Source organism: Petaurus breviceps, unplaced genomic scaffold, assembly GCF_028583685.1.
Source record: "Petaurus breviceps papuanus isolate PSGF00001 unplaced genomic scaffold, PetGlider_PUasm1.0 120, whole genome shotgun sequence".
Classification (NCBI taxonomy): domain Eukaryota; kingdom Metazoa; phylum Chordata; class Mammalia; order Diprotodontia; family Petauridae; genus Petaurus; species Petaurus breviceps.
The window spans coordinates 3,910,672-3,930,473 of record NW_027185627.1 but is presented as its reverse complement, the minus strand read 5'-3'; the positions used below and the strand labels follow the sequence as shown (position 1 = coordinate 3,930,473).

General features: G+C 38.9%; 1 protein-coding gene across 7 annotated transcripts in view; it reads right to left on the bottom strand.

Moving 5' to 3' along the window:
* UBN1 (ubinuclein 1) overlaps positions 1 to 19,802 on the bottom strand; it is a 40,292-nt gene that overhangs the window by 20,243 nt on the left and 247 nt on the right. For 4 of the 7 annotated variants that reach the window (XM_069089709.1, XM_069089698.1, XM_069089734.1 and 1 more), the window contains exons 2-8: positions 19,012 to 19,236; positions 18,229 to 18,517; positions 8,662 to 8,748; positions 8,111 to 8,206; positions 7,694 to 7,828; positions 6,700 to 6,803; positions 5,529 to 5,967 (exon numbers count right to left, since the gene is read on the bottom strand). In XM_069089709.1, the coding sequence (XP_068945810.1) occupies positions 5,529 to 5,967; positions 6,700 to 6,803; positions 7,694 to 7,828; positions 8,111 to 8,206; positions 8,662 to 8,748; positions 18,229 to 18,477 (1,110 nt within the window). In that variant the 5' untranslated portion in view covers positions 18,478 to 18,517; positions 19,012 to 19,236. The other 3 variants (XM_069089716.1, XM_069089725.1, XM_069089743.1) reach the window with 3 other exon arrangements.

Sequence of the window (19,802 nt, the reverse complement as noted above, 5' to 3'; positions counted from 1 at the left end):
GCTAATAATTGCATCTACCTCACAAAACAGTTGTGAGGATCAAATGAGATAATAAATGTAAAGTGCTCTGAAAAACATGATAGCATCAATGTTAAGGATAGGAATAGAGCCTGAACCTTTAAGGCCTTCTACAAACTCAGGGCAGCACCTACTCTTCAGTTTATGGCCTCAGAATACTGCCTGGAGCACTGGGATGCTATACGACTTGCCCAAGGTCCCAAAGAATTAAATATCAGTCAGAAGTAGGACGTGAACACTGGTCTTCCTGATTCCAAGGCTGGTTTTCTATACACTGTGCCATGCTGCCACTGCTATCAATAGATTTTTTATTATTAGCTATTTGACGCATTTAATCTATCATTATCTAAACTTCTGATACTTCCTACTTTCTATCTTGATATTTTTATCCCACAAAAACTATAGCTTTAATCTGTGGGAAAAAATTATTCACTCAATATAGTTTAGGTTTATTTCACTAGTTAATAATAATCAAAAAGCAGGAGTGAAGTAAGCAAAACCAGGAAAACTTTGTACACAGTGACAGCCACAGTGTTTGATGACTGACTGATAGACTTAGCTCTTCTCAGTGATACAAGGACCTAAAATAACTCCCAAAAAGCCATGGAAAATTCCATCCACATTCAGAGAAAGAAATACAGAATCTGAATGCAGATCGAAGCATACTATTTGCTCTCTTTGTTTTGTTTTTTCTTTCTCATGCTTCCTCCCATTAGTTCTAATTCTTCTAAACAACATGACTAATGTGAAAATGTTCGATAAGAATACATATGTCAAGCCTCTATTAGACTGCATGCCACCTTGGGTGGAGGGAAAAGGAAAGGAAGCAGAGAAAATTTAAAACTTATGGAGTGAATGTTGAAAACTAAAAATAAATTATGAAACAAAATTAAAAAACAGCTTCACCATACCATTTTTATGAATGTCTCTCCAAATGTGGTTTAACAACTATTTTCCAACTATCAGTTGAAACCTCTTATAAAGCTTATTACTTCTAATTATACTCATATTTTTCAGTACTGTCCATCTCTTATGAACTTTGAAAGGTGTGTGAAACTTTATGGATTTTGTTTTTATCTTTAGGTTTTGATTTCTATCTGTAGTTGATAAATGATATCTAACACAGGTTTCTAAATCTATGAAAAACCATCTTTTCTCCATAAGTGTATAAACAGCTAACCTTCAGTAACCTGGGGAAAATAATCAGAATACCCAGACCATGAATATTTACTCTAACTGTATGAACTTTTTTATGGTTTATTATTAACTTTAGAAAATATTAATTTCAACATGGACAGTTATACTTCTAAGAAATCTATAAGCTTTTAAAATTAACTCCAAACAATTTTTTCTGACACTTAATTCAAGTTTTAATCACTCTGATTTGTTCATTCTCTATGTGTGGCATTTTTAACATCAATGCTAAACTGAAAAGTCCAATAAGACCCTGGGATCACCTGAAAGTACAATATGAGAGAACTACCAACATGATAAAATTTTATCAAGACATTGCCTGAGAAGACAGCCTGAATTACCCCTAAATTATTGTTTTCTCCTTCTCTAAACATTCTGGCAACAATTAAGGGGGTTATGCCAAAGTAAATTGAATAAAAGGCAAGAATCATTATCACAAAATGCCTGTACTCACTAGGATCCATGAATTATATAGAATCAACACTGAGGGTTCCTTTTTCAGCTGTACAGAATTAATGACCAAGTTCATTTAAGAACTTCTACCATCAACCTCAGGTAGATATTGAAGGTAAAGAAAGAAAACTACAATAAAGATTACAAAAATGTGCCATGCCTTTCCTTCAGTAGCCTTTGAGCTATCCAATAAACACCACAATTAAAAATAAAATTCTAGGGTGGCTAGGTGGTGCAGTGAATAAAGCACCGGTCCTGGAGTCAAGAGGACTTGAGTTCAAATCCGGCCTCAGACACTTAGCACTTACTAGCCATGTCACCTTGGGAAAGTAACTTAACCACAATTGCCCTGCATTCCCCCCTCCAAAAAGAAAAAAAAATTCTGTACTCTAGTTCGCTCATTAAAGCACTAATAATAATACTATTATTAATATTATTTTATATATACAATGTAATATAAATAAATTAAAGCTCATTAAATTAAATTAATTTAATTCTTGCCCCATATTAAGAACTAAGACTAGGGGTGGCTAGGTGGCACAGTGAATAGAATACCGGCCCTGGAGTCAGGAGGACCTAAGTTCAAATCCAGCCTCAGACACTTAACATAAAAACTAGCCATGTGACCTTGGGCAAGTCACTTAACCCCAATTGCCCTCCAAAAAAAAAGGCAAAAAAATAAAGGAATTGAGACTATTTCCCATGAACATCAATAACCACCTCACATTAATATAGTACTTTAACGTTTGTAAAGCACTTCCCTGGAAAAATAGACCTGTAAAGTAGGTGGTGCAATTATTATTATCCCAATCTTACAGATGAGGAAAGAGGTTTAATATAAACCTCTCTTGAGGGCAGAGACAGTTCCACTTTTGTCTTCTCTCAGAAATATAAAGTAAATAAGGGGGAATAAGTTATCCCCCACATTTACTCTATATTTCAGACAAATGGGCCTACTTGCTGTTTCCCCTAGAGATGTTTCATCTCCATTTCTGTGCCTTTGCTCGCCTATGCTTAGAATGTTTTCCCACTTCACCTCTACTTTTCAAATACCTACCTAAAAATGTCATCTTTCCTGATTCATGATCTCCCTCTAGCCTACCCTACATGCTACAGGCATTTTTTAAAAGTTTGATCACAGAGCTGTAAGAACCAAAGCAAGAAGTGAACCTACTACCTATCTATGTCTTTATCTATATCTACTTTTAGATACAGACAGATAGACAGACAGAGAGAAAGACAGACCAAGCTGCCTTTTTCCTCACACCAATGAGGACCAAAATGCATCAATCAGGTTAGGACCAGTTTATTAATTTTCTTTGTCCAAGTCTAAAAATCAGCCCAAAATACCACTATAAGAAGTAAAAGACGTAAAAGAACTCATAAAATTGCTAATATATTTATAAATAGCAATCTTCATATGATCAAAAGATTAAGATCAATGCAAAAATGCAATGCCCATTTCAAGATCTGAAATCATTTATCATATGGGAAAGGTCTATTAGCTGGGAGGGTCACAGAATCATAGGATCACTGAAGAGGCATTAAGGGTCACCTTAATCTAAACTCTCATTTTACAAATGAGAACAGTGAGGACCAAGTCTGTGGACATCAATTTGCCTCATCAAAATCTGATATCCCAGTTAAAATACAGAAGTCTCCAATTTCTAAAGTAAGTTTCTTTGACCAGAGGTGGAAAAAAGACTCTGCAATTCCAGATGTCTTTATTTCAGGTTTGCAAAATTAAATGCCACCACATCAAATATAAGTTTCTTCCTTTCACCTCCTTACCATCAGGTCACAAACAACCGTATTTTTAATGTACAAAGAGTGCTTGTAAACCTTAAAGTACCACATGTAAATGTCAGTGATTATTTTCTGAATGTTGTCTATCTTCCTTCATTCCACCTCCAATATACATGGACAAGAACCAGAAAGTAACCAACGAAAAATTAAAACAACTTCATAACCATAAGTTTACCAAACAGCCTTGCCTTTAAAAACAACTGTTTCCTGTACCACAACCCAAGAGCACTTACAAAGTATATATAAGCAACATAGACTTTATTTTCCAATTAAAACTGCCCAAAAGTGTTTCCCAAGAAGTATAAAGTAGTAACTATCACTTATCTGATAAGAACATAATTTGCTTATGGAAAAAAAGCAAAAAAAAGTGAGGAATTCAATTTCATTCCTTTTCTGGAAACCACTAGTTGATGCTGTAGACTCCATTTACTAAGTTAAAAAGCCTTTGTGATAAATACAAAAGAATTCTGTTGCAAAAATCTTAGCACAGTAATTCAATATCATGTGACAACATAGTAATTCATTCAGAGTAATTCCCAAAGGAGGCCATGAAATTCTAACTCCAAGACGTCAAATCCTCAGGATAGCCCATTACAAGGCTATCCAATGTAAGGAATAGAAAAGTATGTGAATTCTCATGTGATCTGAATGCAAATGTAGGACACAGAGGCCAAAAGCATCAATTTCAGATCATCTCCTTCCAACTAGATGCCATTAAAATATGGTCTGACCACCTACCCATAATGGCATCGTTTATTTCTATCATTAAATGTCAATGTAAGATTCTAGTATCTATTATACAACACTAATAGAGATAAAATAGGTATTTATATAAAGGTATGATTTAGTAACTTTATACCTTGTGTTCAATTTTTCTTTTAAGATGAAGGAATTTTCTCCAACACAAATATATAGCCTAGAGTTTATGGAAATATAAACATTGGATATAATACAGGTCAAAATGCCTAATGGCCCATGTGTAATTATAAATTCAGTAACATGTTACTCATCGGGGCGGCCAGGCAGCACAGCAAGTAAGAGCACCGGCTCCAGTGTTGAGAAGACCTGGAGATCGAATCCCGGGCTCAGACACTTAGCACCCACCCAGAAACACCTGGCCGTTGTAACCTTGAGCAAGTTACTTAACCCCAATTGCTTAGGGGCGGCCAGGTGGCTCAGCGAGTAGGAGCACCAGCTCCAGTGTTAGGACGACCTGGAGATCGAATCCCGGGCTCAGACACTCGGCACCACACCCAGAGATAACTGGCCGTGTAGCCCTGAGCAAGTTACTTAACCCCGATTGCTTAAAAAAAAAAAAAACATGTTACTCATCTTACAGAAATTCACTTTATAGAGGACGTTCTCCCAGTATTTGGGGGAAAAAAATAGCAGAAATCTAATGGATGCTAGATTCTAAAAACTGTTTTTATGGTGTACTAATACCAAATAAAATGAAGCCTCTCAAGCCTTTTGCCATCTCAAGATGCTAAATTCAGAAAGAGGTTGTCTGTAGAAAGACTATCACAATGTCTACACGTGTTCACTTTGCATTTTTATACCAGTGGATTGAATGCCTATCACTTTCAATAAGCAATTCAAGGTTAACAGTGAGATTCAGTGAGAAGCAATAGTACCTATGTACTTCTCCTCCTTAGGTATTTTCATATGATCTGCAGGATAGTGCTGTAAAATTCAGTGGGAAACACTGCGGACTACCTCATGCCAAAAAGAGGGAAAGCCTACTGTAGAAGGCAGTGGATACCATGTGGTAAAGGAAGTGACAATACACAGATGGAAAGAAATGGAGGGAAAGCAATATGGCAACCCTTTGTTGCATATTTACCAATACAAAAGGTCCTAGGAATGATTTAAATTGATATTTAAAAGAATTTTAAGACTGAAAGGTAAAGCTTATACTGTGCTTCATATGCCCAAGAATGACGAAAAATAAATCTAAAAAACAGCTAAAAGTGACATCTCACTAGGGTTACTAGAGATATAGTGCTTCCTATGATGCTTGAAAGGGCCTAAATTATAATTACATCTGGTCACCATACCTGAGCCAGCTCCTTGATACGTTTCTCCAGGGACACTGGCAGGCCTTCTGGCAGGGAAGGGGGTTGTTTGAATTCCTGGTCCAATCCCACCCCAAGAGAATCACTTTCATCATCCACATCATGAAACGGACTTCCCTCTGGAGACTCACTGAGGAGCTGTTCTAAGTCCAGATCAGTCAGTGAGTCCATGGCAGTAGCTGCCTGAAGCAGGTCATTGTCAGAAGCAGAACCAAAGAATGAGAGCAAGGGATCTGGCATGCTTTCCACCTCCCGTGTACTCTGAGTTTCGGCAGGTGATACTGTTATTGGCTTATGTTCCTCATCCCTCTTCTTCTGGGCTTCTTTCTCCTTCTGAAATTTCTTTAACATTTCTTTAACACTTAGAGCTCCAGAGTATTTTTTTTTCTTCTTCTCCTTACTGGCATTCAGTGCTGTAAAGCTGAAAGCAAAGAAGAAATAGGTTACAATGACTGCAAAAAAACCCCCAAAGGGAAACGCACAGAGGCACTTCACACCTGCTCCCAGACTCAACAGTCTCCAAGTGGACCTCACAGTCAAAAGTCCACCCTGTTATCCTCCTCCCTCCTCCTGGCAAATGGAGCTCCTTCTTCCTGAGACCAAAGCTTAAAATTTAACACAGGTTAGCAAAACAATGTCATATAATGCTAATATCCGATGGTTTTTTTTTTAAACCACTGCCAGGCTGAAATAAAAGGTTGCAAAAGAAATCAAGAGAAAGATTTAAAAGTGGAAAGCTGAAGCAGCAGAGAACAGCAGCAACTTGTGGAGCATCTAGGGGTGAGATTGAGTGAGGAGAAGTAAGCATGACCAGAAAAGAGACAAAGGAAAACAGGAAAGACAGAAACGGAATTGGGCCAAAGACAGAGAAGTGCCCAAAGAGAGTAAGAAACATTAGCAATCATCTAGAGACAGGAAAAGATGCTAACACTGACAGTGTAACAAATACAACTTTGGATACCTGACCACACAGAGACGGGAGAGTATTGAATATGCCCAGAAATGACACTGTGGGGAGGAGTGAGAGAGGATGGGAAGGTCAGTCCCTGCTGCTTCTTCTGATACTGTGTGGAAGAGGGGTAAGTCAGCTCCCAGGTGTCTAGCCCTAACATTTCAAATTTTATCCTATCAAACACAAGCTGCTGCCTCTCACCCGGCTTTGGGAAACTTGGACTTTTTCGATTTCTTCTCCTTGTCATAAGAGTCATCTTTTTTCTTCTTCTTTATCTTCTCACCACCTTCTTTCAACTTCCGCTTCTGAGAATTAAAGACAAGGCACAGTTACACAGCTCCCTAACTCAGGGAGCAAGTGCATTACACAGCACTGGCCTTGCTCCTCCCAGGACACACTCTGAAACCAGCCTCATGTCCTTCATCAACAGTGATTTTCCAGATCAGGCCCTAGACAACAAGATTCTATACCACAAACCCGCAGCAAGTCAACAAAATAATCCCGTTGACAATGTCTGCTGGAAAAGCCTGGGACTGAGGCAACAGTGGGGTATTTCTTTAGCCCTTCTAGAGGAATCCCCTCAGGTTGAAATGAGCTTCCTAAAAGGACAAAATACAAGAAAAGCCCATATATATGTATTTACAAAAAGAAATTTAATCTTTTAAAAATATACATATTCATGTATGTAAAGATAATTTTTTAAAAATATCTTAGGGCTGGTAAAAAAAGAACTGGGTTGACAGCCCTGGGAACTGAAGCCCTCTACATGTCCACAGAACAGATACAGCATGGGTAGTGCAAACTTCCCTAGCTCCACACCTTTTATGAACCTCAGCCCTGCCTCAAAAAAGACTATCCTGAGGATATCCATCTTCAAGGTCCAATCATTGGTGACTTTGTTGAAATGTCAGTACCAATTTTGACAGGAAAACCTCAAGATATGGACACTTGACTACCAGGAGCTGACAGCTCCAAAGTCCAACTCAACTCATTTATCATTGAATAGGCAAGAGAGAAGGACCATCAGTCACTGCCAACCAGGCAGGATCTGAACTAACAACTATTTACAACCAATTTCCTGAGCCATTAAGAACTCAAATGGTCTTTCTAGAACTTCACATTTCCTTTTGGAAAAGTAGATTCATTTTCTTAGAATTTTACATAACAAAACATCTCTAAAAGGCGAATTTCTAACCTTAGGAGATTTCTTCTTCTTTTCTTTAATGAAGTCATCCTCAGATTCTGATGCTTGTCTGAACTGCAGTGTTCCCGAGTTAATATAAAATCCTCCATACTTTGTGGTCAGAGAAGCAGGAACAAGCTCATCATACTGGTGAGGGGGAAACCCACAAAATGTTAGCTATAAGTTATTAGTGAATACATCTCAGGGGTGTGAAGATACAAGAAAAATTAATGCCAGTATCTCATTCTGAGACAGCATGACAAGATATTCCCCTATGTTCCCCCACAGGCAGTGCTGTTCCTCCTTCATGAAATTACTATATTCTTAGCTCAGAATACCCACTCTGTTCCCATAACCCGGAATTTCCTGGTGTTTTTTATTAGTATCTGGAGGGTTCAAGTTCTGTTATCACTTTCGTTGAATACTCACTGCTTCAGAGTTATCGATGAAGGAATCGGATTCATCGTACCCATAACCCATGTCAATTAAATCCTGTATTCTGTCCTTCCTACGTTTTTTTCCACCCTAAAATAAAAGAAGATAATTTACATCGACTTTCTTCTAAACATTCTTGTAATTGACTGGTACCACCTGATATCACGACTAATGACTAAGAATTGCTAAATATTAGTTACCAAAAGTGGTTGCAAAATTCCCTTCCTTAAAGATATTTTTAAGTATCACAGATTTTTTTAAATCCATAAAGCAGTTTAAAGGAAAGAAATAAATCAACTAATATCTTCTAGTCCTTCCTAGATTTAAGATTTTAAATGATAAAATATTTCCTTCTTCCTCTAGTTTAGCTATAAAGAATATTTCCCACAAGAAATGTCTATTTTACTAATCATGAATGCATAGGTTTAATATTTTTATTCTGTCCTACACTTGTTTTTCTATATTCATATATCTTATATCATAAACTCCTAAAGAACCTCTTCTTCTCCCCAAAAAGTTAACTTAGTCTAACAGGGGAGACTTACATATTTCTCTTCAAATTTCCGGGCAAGAGCTTCCACCTTATGCCTTTCCTTTTCTTCATCATTGAAAGGATCCAAGACATCTTTCTTCTGTGGAAAAGAGTTGGACAAATACAATTCACAGAATCTCCTCTGTAATTTACAGAGTACCGACTAGTCGATTAATTAAGAACTACTTTTCTAAAAAGGAATAAGATTACATTTTATGATGCTGTTGCCAATCTCATATTGGTGATACTGAAAAGAATAATTTCAATTCAACAAGGACTAAAGGGGTACCCCCTTTGTGTATGGCATGTATTGGAAAAGATTAACAGACTTCTAGCCAAGATGGCTACCTGGATTGAGGCAAAGCACCCAGCTTTCACATATTTACTCCAGCAAAAACTCATATATAGTATCAGACTGAAAAATGATCAATAAATCTAATGGGAAACTACAGTGACTTCAGCCTCTCTAGACTGCATAAAAAGTCAGCCAGAAGACCACAGCAAGAAATAAGAAGTCATAACAAACAAGCCAGACTAGGCAAACAAACTAAAAGCAGTGAGATCAGAGCTAGGAAAGAGCTGCAAATCCATCGCATGGACCTTGGAAACCACAAGAAGCAGCAATGACGAGTAGAGTCAAAGCTCCAAGATCCTTCGCACTCTGTCTTGAGATGCCATTGTGTGCTCTGAAGACCTCTCTCAAGGATCCTAGAGGACCTAAACTTTGGAGGTGGAGGTTGGCTCAGAAACCTCCATGATCCTGGTTGAAACCAAGCAAGATGACTACCTTAACCAAAAGCACAGCAGGGAAAGAAGCTTGACTTTGGCAAAAAGCACCAATGCAGGAACTAAGGCTGAAGCGAAGAGTAAACCAAAGAAGATACTGATCTCTATAATTCAACAGATCCAGAGACAATACAACCTAGAAGGAGAGAGTAACTCTTTAACACATGGGGGAAAAATGGATTTTCTGCAAGGTCTACATGAAGACCTAGATTAAACAAGAAATAAAAAATGAAATAAAAGCTCAGGAGGAAAGAACTGAAGTAGAAAAACAATTTACTATAGGAGGTCCAAAATCTTACATAAGTAATGGACTCCTTGAAAATGAGAATGAATGGGGCAGGGGCAGGGCGGGGGGGGGGTGGGGGGGGGGGGGGAGGGAGTGGGGGGGGGGGGGGCAGGGGTGAGGGGGGGGGGGTAGGGGAGACAAGATGGCAGAGCAGAAACAGGACTTCCATGCGGCTCCAGCTTCCATCTCCTCCAATACATGTAAAAAATGACTCTAAACAAACTTTAGAACTATGGAACCCACAAAGTAACAGAGAGAAATAAATTTCCTGCTGAAGGAAGCCCGGAAGGCCTACAGGAATGGTCCATCACAGCATGCTGGGAGCCTAGCCCAGTCCTGCATGAGCCTGGTTTGAGCCCCAGGGCGACCCCCACCAGAGGTGGCTGGAGAGGACTTTGGGAGAGCGTATCACCAGCAGCTGTGGTGGTTTCCAGACTTCTCAATCCACAAATGCCAAAAACAAAGTAAAAGGTGAGTGTGGAACTTTGTTCAAATGGAGTGCAGTCCAGCTGCTACACCCCAGAGTGAGCAGCTGAGGAGGCACGGTCAGCCACATGGCTGCTTCCGGAGCTCCTGGCCTGCAGACTGGTCCCCCGGACCAAGCCACCATTCAGAGAGTAATCCCTCATGCACTGACCTGCTTGGATGCAGATTGCAGTCTTGGGTGGTGGTCCTGGGGTGTGTGACCAGTGAGACAGAGCATGTGGGGGCTATAGACAGGGAGCCCATCTAATAGCTCTGGCAGCTACGAAAACCCCAGCAATTTGGGACATAGCCCTCTCCACTTTGGAAGCAGAGTTCTACTGTGGCAAAGAGTTCAAAAGTCAAGTAATTGGCTACCAATATGAGCAAGCAACAGAAGCACAAACAAAAGATGCAATCCTTTTTTGGGGACAAAAAGGATCAAGGCACAGAGCAGGAGGAAGACATCAAAGTCAGAACTCTTGCATCAAAAGCCTCCAAGAAAAATATGAACTAGTTACAGGCCATGGAGGAGCTCAAGAAGGATTTTGAAAATCAAGTAAGAGAAGTAGAGGAAAAACTGGGAAGATAAATGAGAATGATGCAAGAAAATCATGAAAAGGGGCAGCTAGGTGGCGCAGTGAGTAAAAGCACCGGCCCAGAGTCAGGAGGACCCAAGTTTGGTTCCGGCCTCAGACACAACACCCACACACACACACAAAAAACTAGCCATGTAACCTTGGGCAAGTTACTTAACCCCAATTGCCCTCCAAAAGGAAAAAAAAAACACAACTAAGGGAATACCCACATTGGTGAGATCACAGATCCACTGAATTATTATGGGACGGCCAGGTGGCTCAGCGAGTAAGAGTACCGGCCCCAGTGTAGGGATGACCTGTGGATCGAATCTGGGCTCAGAATACTTAGCACCCCCCCAGAAACACATGGCCGTGTAACCTTGAGCAAGTTACTTAACCCTAATTGCTTTAAAAAAAAAAATCATGAAAAGTGAGTCAACAGCCTGCTAAAGAAGACCCAAAAAAATACTGAAGAAAATAACATCTTAAAAAAAGAGACTAAATCAAATGGCAAAACATGCCCAAAAAGCCAATGAGGAGAATGCTTTAAAAAGTCAAATTTGCCAGATGGAAAAGGAATTTCAAAAGCTCACTGAAGAGAATAATTCTTTCAAAATTAGATTGGAGAGGATAGAAGGGCGGGCAGATTGAGGGAGAGGGTAGTTAGAAGCAAACATTTTTGAAAAGGGATAGGGTCAAAGGAGAAAATATAAAAAGTGGGGGGCAGGATAGGATGGAGGGAAATATAGTTAGTCTACCACAATATAACTACTATGGAAATGATTTGGGTAACTACCCATGTACAATCTATATTGAATTGCTTACCTTCCCAGTTGGGGTGGGTGAGGAGGGAAGAAGGGAAAAATATCTGGAACTCAAAGTTTTAAAAACAAATGTTTAAAAATTGGTTTTTTACATGCTACTGGGAAATAAGATATACAGGTACTGGAGTATAGAAACCCTTCTTCCCCTACTAGAAAGTTAGGGAGGTCAAGGGGGAGCAAATAAGAGAGAACAGATTAGGGGAATGGGTATTCAGTAGGCTTGCTATTTTGGGGTGGGGATAGGGGAAGGATGGGGAGAAAAAAATTGTAACTCAAAATCTTGTGGAAAACTAAAAATAAATAAATTTAAAAGATTAAAAAAAAGAAAATGAGAATAAACCAAACAAAAAAATTAATAATTTCATGAAAAAGCAAGAAGTATTTGAACAAAAACCAAAAGAATAAAGGGGGAAAAAGGAAGAAAATACGAGGCTTCTGGTATCAAAAACAACTCACCTGGAAAACAGAATAAGGAGAAGTAATTTAAGAATCATGAGATTCAGGGGCAGCTACGTGGCACAGAGCACCGGTCCTGGAGTCAGGAGGACCTAAGTTCAAATCCAGGCTCAGACACTTAACATTTACTAGCTGTGTGACCTTGGGCAAGTCACTTAACACCAAATTCCCTGCATTCCCCGCTCCAAAAAGACAAAAAAAAAAAAACCATGAGATTTCCTGAAAACCACAAAGCCTAAACATTATACTTCAAGAAATCATAAATTAAAACAAGACCACATGTATTAGAATGAGAGAGAAAAGTGAAAACAGGAATAATATAGATTACCTATTAAAAGAAATTTCAAAAGGAAAGTCCTTGCAATATAACAGTCAGAATCCAGAGCTTCCAGGTCAAAGAAAAAATATTCTACACATTCATATAGAAGTCCAACTACCAAGGAACTACATACTAAAATAAAATTATTCCAAAAGATAAAAGATGGGCTTATAATCAAAAATAATTTGCCCAGTAAAGTCAAGTATAATCCTACAGCGAGGAAAATGGACCTTTAATAGTGAACTTTCAAGAAAAGAATAGAACTGAGTAAGAACTTTTCAATACAAATACAAGAGTCAAAAGAAACCTAGAAAAGTAAATGTATTTGAAGATGTGGAAGGAGCAACAGGGTGAAATAGTGCTGACCTAACAGGAGGAGAAGGAACAAGCATCGGTTCAGAACCTTTATGTCTTCAAGGGCATTGGCAGAGCTCACTAAGAAAAAGAGGGCCTGGGAGTGGACTGGTTCCATTCAAAGGATATTAAGAACGGGAGAAAAAAGGAGGGTAAAAGGAATATAATGGTATAGAAAAGAAGAATGGAGTAGAACTTGCTTTTCTTATAACTAGAGTGATAAGAAAAAAAAGAACACAAACATGACAAAAAGGGTAGAGGGAGAAGGCATCAGATAAACCTCACTCTTGTCTGAACCAGACAAAAGGAGGGTTGAACACCTGAGCTGTGCACACAAAAACACACAATGAGGGGCAGCTAGGTGGCTCAGTGAATAGAGACCGGCCCTGGAGTCAGGAGGACCTGAGTTTCAAATCAAGACACTTAACACAAAACTAGCCATGTGACCTTGGGCAAGTCATTTAACCCTAATTGCCCTACCTTCCCCCCTCCAAAAAGGCAAAAAAAAAAAATACAATGAACTATACCAAACTTAACGTGGAAACAGGAAGGGAAAGGGAAGGGGGAAGGCTAGGAGAAACAATAATACTGAGTAAGGAATGGTTACAAACACAAAACTTCCTGAAGCAGAGATAACTAAAAGGAAAGGAAAGAAAAGAACTGGAAACTAAAGGAATTCCCATCAACTAGAAATGAGTGAAAAGACTGTATGTATTGGAAATGCATCATAAGAAATTACAAAGATCCTTTCAGATAATCCTGGGAAGTAAGAACTGATACAGAGTGAAGTAAGCAGAACAATTTATACAATGTCAGCATTGTACAAGGGAAAAAAAAACTTTGAAAAACTCAACTCTAATCAACACAACAACCAACCATCCTCCAGAAGAACTATGATAAAATGTTACCCACCTCCTGAGATGCAAGGGATTCAAGCTGGGGAAGAACACATACATTTTTGGACACGGCCACTATGTGAATTCATTTTGTTTGACAATGCTTACTTGTTTCAAGGATTTTTTTCCCTACTTCTAATTAGGAGAGGGACCATTGGAACATTATTTTAAAGTGCACAGAGAAGAAGGACGTTTGGAAGGAAAAGGACATACAGGACAGTTTTGAAAGTAACAAGTTGAATATACATAATGACTACAACAATATAAGTGGAAAAAGCACCACAAAACCCCCCAAAATTAACATTGTGAAATTATACAAAGAAAAAGCTTGACCCCAAAGGAGAGATATGAAAAGAAACCTTGGCAGAAATGGTGCTTCTCCTCCTCACCTCTACCCAAACCTGCTCCATACACGGGTGTAGAAGCCTGCATATGGCATCAGATTTTTTTTAATATATTGAACAGTTCTACTAAATTTTTTTCTCTTTTTTCTACAATGACTTCCTAGGTAGGGGGAAGGATGGAGGGAAACCTATAGATGATATTAAAAAAGGTATCAACAAAAATCTATTTTTAAAAAGATCATAATGAATTGAATTTGTTATATTCTTCTTTGAAAAAACAAGTATTTTAAAACAGATTCACAGTTGCATATAGAATTCTTTTCTTGTGTTTTACTTTGTATATGTAAATGAGTAGTTTTGTTGGCTTCTTTTAATCAGAATTTTTAAGAGAAAAAGCATCTTCAATCAGACTACACGAATACTTTTTTAGAGCTTCGCAGGAATGTTATATCATTATTTTCTTTTAGGAAAGGCTACATTTGTACATCTGTTCTCAGTGCTATTAAATGTCACATCTATCCTCTGATGCGTGACATTCCCTACTCTCTCCTGGAAGCCTCTTTACTTCTAAGTAGCAGTTATCACCTACTGTCTTCTCATGTCCAATTCCTATTTCCATTCCAAACCTATTTGACGGGCCTATCTGTGATTTTTTTTTTCTTTGTATCAGATACCTCTTAGCACGGTCTGATATCCAGGATACATGTGAACTTAACACAAATATATAAAACCAAGAACAATTCCCCAATGGATAAGTGGTTAAAGGGTACAAACATTTCTCAAAAGGATTGCAAATTATAAACAACCACATGAAAAATTTGTTCCAAATCACTAACAGAAATCTAAATCAAACAACTCAGGTTTCACTTCACACCTAGCAAACTGACAAAGATGGACACAGTCAACGCTGAATAGGCTTTTGAAATACAGGTACGTTAATGTACTGTTCTGTGAAATTGTGAATTGGTGCAACCACTTTAGAAAGTAATTTAGACTTCTGGGGGGGAAATTATAAAAGTATGCATACAGTTTGACCCAAAGATACCCCTGCTCAGCATATAAACCCCAAGGAAGTCAAAGACAAAACAAAAAGTCCCATACATACCACATTTCTTTTATGGTAACAATAAACAAAGAAGATTCCACTGATTAGGAAATGGCTGAACAAATTGTGATACAAATATGCAATGGAATATTACTGTGCTATAAAAAACAATAAATGTGAAGAATTCAGATAAACATGACAAGATTCACATGAACTGATGCAGAGTAGCAAGCATAATCAGGAAAACAATCTCTATAGGGACAACAATATGAGTAAAAAAAAATTTTAACACCATAAAATTATAATGACCAACCTTCAACTTGGAGAAGGAAGAGAAAATATATTTGCATTTCTTCCTTGGAGATGGATCATGGGTATGGAACACTGAATATACTGTCAGACTTGGTATGCTATTTCACTGAACTATTTTTTTTTAATTTAAAAAAATCTTAGTTACAAGGGATGGTAAAAGAATGGTAAAGGGTAATGGTAAAGGGATGGCAATGAAGGTGATGTGAAAATAAAATATATCAATAATTTCTTTTCTAAAAAGAAGAAAGCTTAGTACATGTAGGAAATACCTAAGATAGATAATTTTTGTAAGATTTTATGTACGTGATAGGTCCTCTTTTGGATTTCCTATCAAAATATTCAATGTTTATATAGTTTTAAATTCTGAAGATACTGACATTCTAGAATATTGTACAATAGAAATTAATTATAATACCTTAATGAAGAAAAAATAGTATTATGATTTGAACATGAACTCTAAATCAAGGAGATTCACTAACTGGACTATCAAAAGAACCTCATCATAAAGATTAATCTACAAGGCAATCCTAATAGCATGGACCCCAAGGATAATATTATACCAAAGGGTTTAGGATATTTCAAGTATTATATCAATTTTAACATTTAAGAATTATTATTGGAACAAAAATTCCTGAAAGCTACAATTCTGGAAACACAGAAGATTTATAACTATCCAAGGAAAGACTTATCCAACATACTTATATGGTCAGAGAAAAGCTAAGATTTTTGCCCTCTTTTTTCTGCCCCCACACCAGGCAGACACTTTTTTCCAAATGGAAGCCAGAACAGGATGGTGTTCTTTAAGATAAAAAGGGAACTTCTAAAAATAGTTAGCTGTTTGGATTATTACATGCAACATTTTAGATTTACAAAGTATTTTACATATATTATCTCATTTGATACTACAGATCACCCTGTGATAGGTAGTAAAGATCTTATCCCCATTTAACAATCAATTAACCAATAAGCACTGGGAATATGAAGACAAAAACCAAATTAGTCCTGCACTCAAGGAATTTACATTCTATTGGGGGAACATATAAACACAGAAAAGCAAATACCAAATACATACATGGTAATTTGGGGAGATGGAGGCAGGGAACGAGCAGCAAGAGTGGGAGGAAATCAGAAAGGCCCCATGTAGAAAGTGGCACTAGAGCTAAGCTTTGAAGGGCAGCAGGGATTCTAAGAGGTATCTCTGAGAAGGGAGTGCATTTGTATACATGGGGAGAGGCTGTGCAAAAGCTTCGAGGTAGGAGATGGAATGTTAAGAATGAAGAAAAGCAAGTAGGTCAATTTGGCTGGAATGAGTACATGAAGTAAAATAATAAGTAATAAGTGCAGAAAGGCAAGCCAGAACCAGGTTGCAAAGTGCTTTCAATGCTAGAGGAGTTTTGTATTTTATCGTAGAGACAGCTAGAAACCATCTGAACTTCTAAGAAAGAGGAGTGACAGGGTGAGACTTGTTCTTTAGAAATGTGCATTTTGCAACCATGTGGAAGACTGATTGGAAAGAGAAGAGACTAAAAACTTGGAAACCGATTAGGAAGCTACTGAAGTAGTCCAGGAGAGATATGATGAAAGCCTTAACGAGAATGGTGACTTCTATGGGCAGCTAGGTGGTGCAGTGAACTGAGAACTGGCCCTGGAGTCGGAAAGACCTGAGTTCAAATGTAGCCTCAGACACTTGACACACTTAAGGTACCAGCCATTTGACCTTGGGCAAGTTACTTAACCCCAATTGCCCTGCCCTCCCCCCTCAGGAAAAAAGTAAAAGAATGGTGACTTCTGAGTTGAGAAAGGAAGACAGATATGAAATATGCTGTGGAGGAAAGTTGACAAGCCCACTATGGAGGGGCGGGAAGGGGGGGGGGGAGCAGGGAGAATAAATGTTAAGAGAATGAAGAAATGCTAATGCTTCCAAGGTAGCAAGCATGGCTGACTGGTCAGAAAGTGAAACTTAAAATATCTAACAGGTGATGTGGGATGAGGAGAGAGATGAAGAAAAACAGGGAGTCAACTTCATAGAGAAAATAAATGGGTCCCAAGTAAGACAGCATAGAAGAAAGCTCAAGACAATTAGGAGACAGAATATGTATGACAATCCAGACCTTTGCTGAGAAGTGGCCAGACAGGTAGGAGGAACATCAAGAGAAATCAGTAACATAAAAACATAGATAGAAGAGAGAATTTGAAGAGAAGAAAGGGTAGTCAGTGTCAAATGCTACAAGGCAGTCAAGAAGGAAGGGAACTGAGAAAAGACCATTAGAATGAGCAACTAAAAGATCAATAACAAAGTCAGAGAAAGCAGTTGCAAATTGAGATTTGAGGTTGGAAACTACAATGCAAGAGGCTGAAAAAGGAAAGGAATGAGTGCAAACAGCCTTTTCAAGAAAATGAATTGTAAAAGGGAAAAGACCTATTAAGATATTAGAAAACAGATGAAGAAAATGAGCCGTCTAAATAATGTTCACAGTACTATTAAGTGTCAGAAATGGGATTTAAACATGGGTCTCTTCTGATTCTAACTCCAGAGTTCTTTCCACTATACCATATTGCCTCAACTTTCACAGGCTCAGCATAGAGGAGAGTTCTTCTGTTCCTAATCTCTTCTTTTTCATTTCTCTTTAACCATACAACTTAAGTTAGCCCAAGTCATCTCTCAAATTTTTGCAAGAACAACTTAAGAGAGTAGTATTCTAGTGTCCTTGAGAGACTAAAGTATGCAGTTTTAGTCTTAATTTAACAAACATGGCAACAAGCCTAGTTCTTAGTTTTAATGTTTTAATATGATCTCATACAAAACTAGAATCACTTTAATCTTATTTTTCACCTGGAAGAATTTTGTAAAAACTCTATTTGTATACTTTTGACTCTCTGGACAATTCTGCAGAATGACATGCTAGCACAAAGTGTACCTTATCTCCAACTTGAAGACTTTTCACTTTTCCCCGAGTATTCTTCACTAGCTCTGGATAGAAGAACTCCGGACAGCGCTTATGATCTGGTTCAAAGAGGGTAAGTGTGATTCGAACAGCTGCTGCAGTGGGTTCAGAGTCCTGGTGCTGCTCTGCTCCCCCAATCTCTTCTTTTCGGGGTTTCTTCAGAAATGTAGGATTCAGAGGGCCTGGGAGAGAAGTGAACTGGACCCTATGGGGCTCAGTCATGGCTACACTCAAGTCTTGGCAGTGACTACTGCAATGGCTTCTGTCAATATAAAAAAGAAAATCGGGTCAAACCTAGATAACAACCTTTTTAAAAACAGCCTACAATCTCAAAAAAAAAAAAAAAAGAAAATTAAATCTTAAAGAAATTTCAGTTCTTGAATTAATTCTTATGAATTTAATCACTTCAGAGAAACTAATCTCCAAAGATGAGCTAGGTTATATACATACAGATAACATCTCATTACAACAAATAACATTATAAGAAAACCTCCATAACAAGGTCACTAAATCCCCAAAACATCACCCATTTACTCATTTCCAGGAATAATATAACAAAATCCCAGTACAAAATAGAGTCTATCTATGGACTATCCATAGGAGTTCATTTCAGTTACAATTGTGAAGTGTATATTTCTTTTTATATTTAACTACATTTTAACTCCTCCCCCTTGTGACAGATTTATTTCTTAAAGTCAGTTTGAGGTTACAGAATATACCATTTAGAAAATAATATCAAACAAAAATGAAACACACCTTTGTCACAAGTGCCGTTCTGAGATATAGCACCTTGAAATGGACCTGATCTCCAGCCGGCTTTCCTCATGATGGGGTGAGACCCATATGCCACAACTTTGTCTGTCCGTTGGGTCTTGGAGCATGCCTATAGTGCTGCCCATCTAGCCTCAATGCCCATTCCCAGAGATGGCGAGTCCTATGAAAGCCCTTTCAGAAGAAATGCCCTCAAGACACCTGAAACAACTAAAGGGAAAACAGGAAGACTTCCAGTTATCTTGGTGAACTTGCTGCTCCGGACGCAGGCTTTAGCAGTGTGGCTAAGCGCCCCGGGAGGCATGGTGCTCAAAACTAACCGAGATGCCAAGAGGCGCTCCGCGCAGCCGGGCACAGCCCACGCCGGCCCCTAGGCCAGAGGGGAGGTGGCATCTCCGAGCGCTAACTGCAGGAGGGGTCGCCTCATGCCCAGCCCTAGGGGGAGCAGTGACCCCGGCAGCCTCCCCCGCCCCGGGGAACAGGGGCTGCTACATTGACGTAAGGAGCGCCGAAGACCGTCCCCAACCCACCCCAGGCCGGGGACAGCCGGAGGCGCAGGTGCAGACTAAGGACCAGACTCCAGGCCGCACGGAGGCACGAGTCCAAGGCTCCGTCCGGGGACTCCTGGGGCGGAAGCCGCGCACCGGCCCAGTGATGGGCTGGGAAAAGAACAAGGATTCAGGCTCGGACTCGGGCCGGACCGTGGGAGCTAGGAGAGTCTGGGGGCGGCCCCAGGACCCAAGGGGGTGGGGGCGGGGGGATGGGTCGCATCGAGA